This window comes from Cebus imitator, unplaced genomic scaffold (genome assembly GCF_001604975.1).
Source record: "Cebus imitator isolate Cc_AM_T3 unplaced genomic scaffold, Cebus_imitator-1.0 Scaffold117, whole genome shotgun sequence".
NCBI classification, from domain to species: Eukaryota; Metazoa; Chordata; class Mammalia; order Primates; family Cebidae; genus Cebus; species Cebus imitator.
In genome coordinates, this window is record NW_016107432.1 from 9,101,316 (window position 1) to 9,106,771 (window position 5,456).

The window sequence follows — 5,456 nt, forward strand, 5'->3', positions numbered from 1 at the left end:
TGTCCCCCCGCCATTTCCCCCCAACAGACCCCAGTGTGTAGTGCTCCCCTCCCTGTGTCCATGTGTTCTCATTGTTCAACACCCACCTATGAGTGAGAATATGTGGTGTTTAAAGCTGATTCTTATAAAGTTTACCTCCTGCCTCCCAAATCGGAATTTTACAAATTAGATACTCAAATTCCTTCCAAGAGAACTTTTAGAATTATTCAAAGTAAATTATGTTAGTCTAAATTGATCTACATTATGCTTTCAAAAAATAAGCTTAATCTAATTCTAAAAAGGCAACTAAATATAGCTTATCCATTTTAGAATTAATTTAAAATTCTGAGTGCACCAAACTTACTATACTTCTTTAGAGACAGATGGTTTGTCACATAAAAACAGTTGAAATAAAAATTAAAATGTGCACCTTTTTAAAGTGGCTCTATAAAACCATTTACAAAACTTTGTCAGATGCATCACCAAAAGTATAAAACAAAAAGTTAGCTAATGCCCCTTATTTTGTTCAAAAACATCAATGACATAAAGCAACAGCAAAACTTCTTACAAAAACAAGAAGAGCCAGTGGTGTCTGAACATCTGCATTACATCCTTCCCGTCTGCCTGTGGGTACTGAATCAGTGTACCTGTATGAGACCGTTTATGAAGCTCCAAGTTGCTTGGGTGTTTAAAAGGTTTCCCGCATAATTCACACGCGTATTGTCTCTGGGACTGAAGTGTCTGGGACTGGTCCTCCAGTGCTGCCGGGTCTTCGGGCCTCTCCGTCTCACTAATGCAATTATAATTCTCACAACTGACAGGTTCTTCACTTTCTTTTTCTTCAGTACTTTGGCTGCTAGTTTTCTCTAGGGTATTTTCACTAGCAGATTCCACCCTCTTTGTTAAACCATCATCCGACTTGGGTTCAGATGTTTGCTCTGTGACTTTAGGAAATTGAGTTTCTTCAGATGAATGGCCTTTTTGAGCCTCATCTGCTTGACAGGTTGTTGGCATATGGCGTCTGACTCAGGGTCTGGGGCAGAGTCATTCACAGGCTGGGCCAGGAAGTTAGAAGGCAAGTGCTCGGAAGACTCCAGGGTGCATTCGGCATGACTGACAGCACAAGGCTGGCTTTCTATCGTGGTAAGGTCTGCGGAGGTGCTGAAAGCACAAGGCTGCTCAACGACTCGCTCCTGACTGGGACAAGCTGCGTGTTTATGGTACTGCTTACTGTAAAAGTTTCTGAGTTTGTAATAGTGACTTGGCTGTTTGAAAGGCAGTTCTGTGCAGGTGCCGTCTGAAGTATCAGGGGCTTGTTTTGCTATTTCACCTGTGGAGTGATGAAGGTTCACTGAGGGTGAAGCATGTGAATGCGATTCATCCAACCCTTTATTATGCTGTGTGTCTGCCGAACATTCTGGCAGTAAGTGAGGAGAGTAGGTGTTTTCACTGTTAACACAAGTGGCATCGGGGGTCAGGGTGCTTTGCAGAGACAACGTACTGTTACTAGGCATGCCAGGTGGCTGTTCTACAGTGGCTGATTTTAAAAATGTGTGACACAGACTCAGAACATTTTGAACTTGCAAACACTGTGCTGTGTCCAGCATTACTTGTATATTGTCCTGGTTAAGCTCTAGATGAGAAGTATACATGAAGTCCAGGATCTGCCCTATGCCACTGACATTTTTAATATTCAAGTGAAAGACATCATTCTTCTGGCTTGAAGAATTCTGAAAGAGGCTCCTGATAAAAGAAAGAATATCTGTTTACAGTGTCAAAAATTCATACCATCTTTTTCTTATAAATAACATTCATATATTAATATTAAAAAATACTATCCTATGAATGTCAAGACTTTTAACACAAGTACATTTTAATCCTTTAAAATAATTTAGCAAACCATCCAACTAAATAATTCAGATGAATTAAATTAGTGGATTGAGTATTCAAACTTCAAATATATCTCAAAGTAAATTTTTGGAATATACTCAATTTTACAAATTAAAAAAAAATTACATATAGTAATATGACTGATAAACCATGAATCAAGAAGATTCTAAGATAATTCCCAATATGACCTACTTAAGAAATAAAAGTTTGCTCTAAATAGTTTTCAAAATGTAATTATCTTGCTCTAAATAGTTTTCAAAATGTAATTATCCATATACGTTAATTATATACCAATAGAGTACACAAAACTAAAGAATATACTGTTTTCCATATTTCATAGTCTGACAAGTATTATATTTCAGGCCACAAACCATATAAACAAATATTTCTACATCCAAGTGCCTAGAAAATTTAAAATAAAATAAAAATAGCTAGAATAAACCAACCCTCCACATACATTCTTTGTAACCAGTAATTTTTTTGGCTGTTAGGTTTTTCAGCAACCCAGGGGTTCAAAAACCAACAGTAAGAAAAACCCTATGAGTTAATGAAGAATAAAAGGCACTCTAAAGCCCAGGCACTTTATTCTGGATATAAGCCACGGTCACAGGTGAACAAATTTGTATTATGTATGAAATAATAAGCTCAGGTATGTAAATTGAAAACATTTTGTCAAATACAGTCACCTATTTCCCCTAAACAGCCTTCAGTTCTGTTTCTAAGTGGAAAACAGCCTGATATCACAATATCAAATTTTAATTGTCCTGGGAAGACAGAAAAAACAGGTGATAGCAAACTCAAGAGTTTGGGACCATTTTGCACAGGAAAAAAACCTGCTACCTACCTCAAGAAGCTGATGCACTACAATGTGTAATGTGGCCTATACAATAACTGAGACTTAATTTGATGATTCAGGATTCTCAAGGAAAGAGCAAATCATGTCCCACGTTGTCTACTAGAGCAGTAAAACCGTATGCATTTTGGAAACAAAAAGTACTTTAAAAAAGAGACTTTGTATGTAAAGATAGATAAATCTGCTAACTACAAAATGAACTTATGCAGAATCACTTAACTCTAACATTTTTTTTTTTTTTAAGAGACAGAGTCTTGCTCTGTTGCTCAGGCTGGAGTACAGTGGCACGACCACGGCTCACTGCAGCCTCCATCTCCTGGGATCCTTCCATCTCAGCCTCCTGAGTAGCTGGGAATACAGAATAATATTTAAATAAGCTGAAAAACAACTTCTTGGTATTATTTTTTATAAATAAATATTTCATATAAGCCAAAATGATTATAAAGTTTTTGTAGAATATTCCAATGAGAAACAAAAGCTAAAATGCTTTAATTAAGAAAAAAAAGAAAAGAAAAACACAATACACAGAATATGTTTTTCCCTCTCTGATTTCTTATCACAGAAAAATTCTAACCAAGAACTTAATTCCTCCACCATTTTATGTTGAAAGGATGGGAAATATATGTAGAAGACTGACAACCAGAATTATTAAAATGGAAGACAAAGAACCAAAATACTTTCAATCATCCCAAATTCATTTTCATTAAGAGCCTCTTTTCTTTTCAGGTTACTCTAAACACAAAAGCAAAAATAATAAACATGATTAACAAACTTAAAAATTAAAACAAAAAACTCTTACAAAATCCAATGTGTTATGAAAAGATAAAGATAGTGAAACCTAAGGAGAACAAAATATGGTCAAAATACTTCCATACTAGAAGAGCTTTACCCTCAATTCACAGCTGGGAGAATGAAGTCTAAAATACCTACCTAAAATACTGGCTGAATGCTGCTAGCACATTCTTATGTGCTTTAAAGCAGACTCCTTTTACCACCAACATACAGTCACAAAGCAGGCCTTGGATTCGCTGCTCATGCAGTTGCTGGAGGAGATGGCAGCTGTGGGTAGCAACTGGGTCCATGCTCAACCATTCAAGAGACCTACAGCAAAAAATCACAAATACGACAGATATTCTCAAGGACCTCACTGGAAACTAAATGGCATTGAAAATCACTGATTGATCTGTGCTTCACTCTCCCATTATAGTTTCACACATACACATGTGCATGCACACGCGCACACACACACACACACACACACACACACCTCTGTTTCTAAGGCATCTAGACCAGTGCTGTTCAACAGAATTATCTGTCATAATGGAAATGATCTCTATCTGCACTGCTCAATACAGTAGCCATTGGCTACATGGCCACTGAGCACTTAAAATGTGGCTGAGGGACTGAAATTCTAATTTAATTTATATTTTAAAAGTCACAACATTGGCTGGGCGCAGTGGCTCACGCCTGTAATCCTAGCACTTTGGTAGGCCGAGGTGGGTGGATCACCTGAGGTCAGGAGTTCAAGATCAGCCTGGCCATCATGGTGAAACCCTATCTTTTTTTATATTAAAAAATAAAAATTTTAAAAAGCCACAATATTTAAACAGTACAAATCTAGAATAGGACCATGCCAATACTATATGTACTTCTCTTGTGTCTACTAAGGAATGTATCAAATGAAAAATAATATACACATATATAAAGAAGTATAAGGTGACAGAAAAGCCAGCTGGCTGAGATCAAATCCATATTTATCCAACATGTATTCACAGGTCACTGAATCAGAAGTTGGGAAAATCAGGAGCCTACTTTGGGAGATAAGGTACAGGTCAAAATACCTACCACCATCAGAAATGATATAAGAGGCATCACAAAGCAGCAGGTCTCCTCACTCGTGCCTTTGTGCTTCTCTAAGGCACTACTTGAGCAGACGCCTGAAGGAAGGGAAGGAGTTGTGCAGGCACCTGGGCCAGAGAGAACAGCAAGCCCCAAGTCTCCGAGGCAGGAGCTTGCTGGGCTCAGGTGTGGCTGAGTGAGTGGTAGGAGACAACATACTAGAGGGGACACATGCCCAGCCTTGCAGGCCCTGTTACAAACCCTGACTCTGACCCCAAATGAGATGGGACGCTGGAAGTTTCACCATTCAGCATCTAGTCATCAACTGACTACTGTGTGCCAGGCTCTAGGGCTACAATAATGCATCAACCTCTCCAGGCCGCCACTCTCATGCAGTTTAAACTGTAGTGAGGTAAACACACACACAAAAGTGCATGACACACGACTAAACAAAATAGTTAAGAGCTAGACACTGAACACTCAGACCAGTAAGCTATGGTCTCGGGTGCCTAGGAGCGCAGTCTAGAAGGGGATGATTTATGGAAGAGAAATAGTCAGAAGAAATGGAGTCAGATTGGGACAAGATTATGAAGTTAAGGTGGCAGTCTTCGCTGGGCATGGTGATTCACACTTGTAATTCCAACACTTTGGGAGGTTGAGGCAGGAGGATCATTTGAGTACAGGAGATCAGTCTAGCAACATAGTGAGACCCTGTCTCTATGAAAAATAAAAACAAAAATTAGCTGGGCATGGTGGCACATGCCTGTAGTCCCAGCTACTTGAGGGGTTGAGGTGGGAGGATTACTTGAGCCCAGGAGGTTGAGGCTGTAGTAAGCCATGATCACATCACTGCCCTCCAGTCTGGGTGACAGAGAGAGACCCCATCTCAAAAAAA

At 38.9% G+C, this 5,456-nt stretch overlaps 1 protein-coding gene across 1 annotated transcript in view; it reads right to left on the reverse strand.

The window, feature by feature from the left end:
• The window catches only part of ZBTB49 (zinc finger and BTB domain containing 49), a 33,607-nt gene that overhangs the window by 20,127 nt on the left and 8,024 nt on the right, over positions 1–5,456 (reverse strand). The window contains 3 exon segments of the mRNA XM_017539162.2: positions 627–920; positions 923–1,722; positions 3,653–3,823. Of these exon segments, the coding sequence (XP_017394651.1) occupies positions 627–920; positions 923–1,722; positions 3,653–3,804 (1,246 nt within the window). The 5' untranslated portion in view covers positions 3,805–3,823.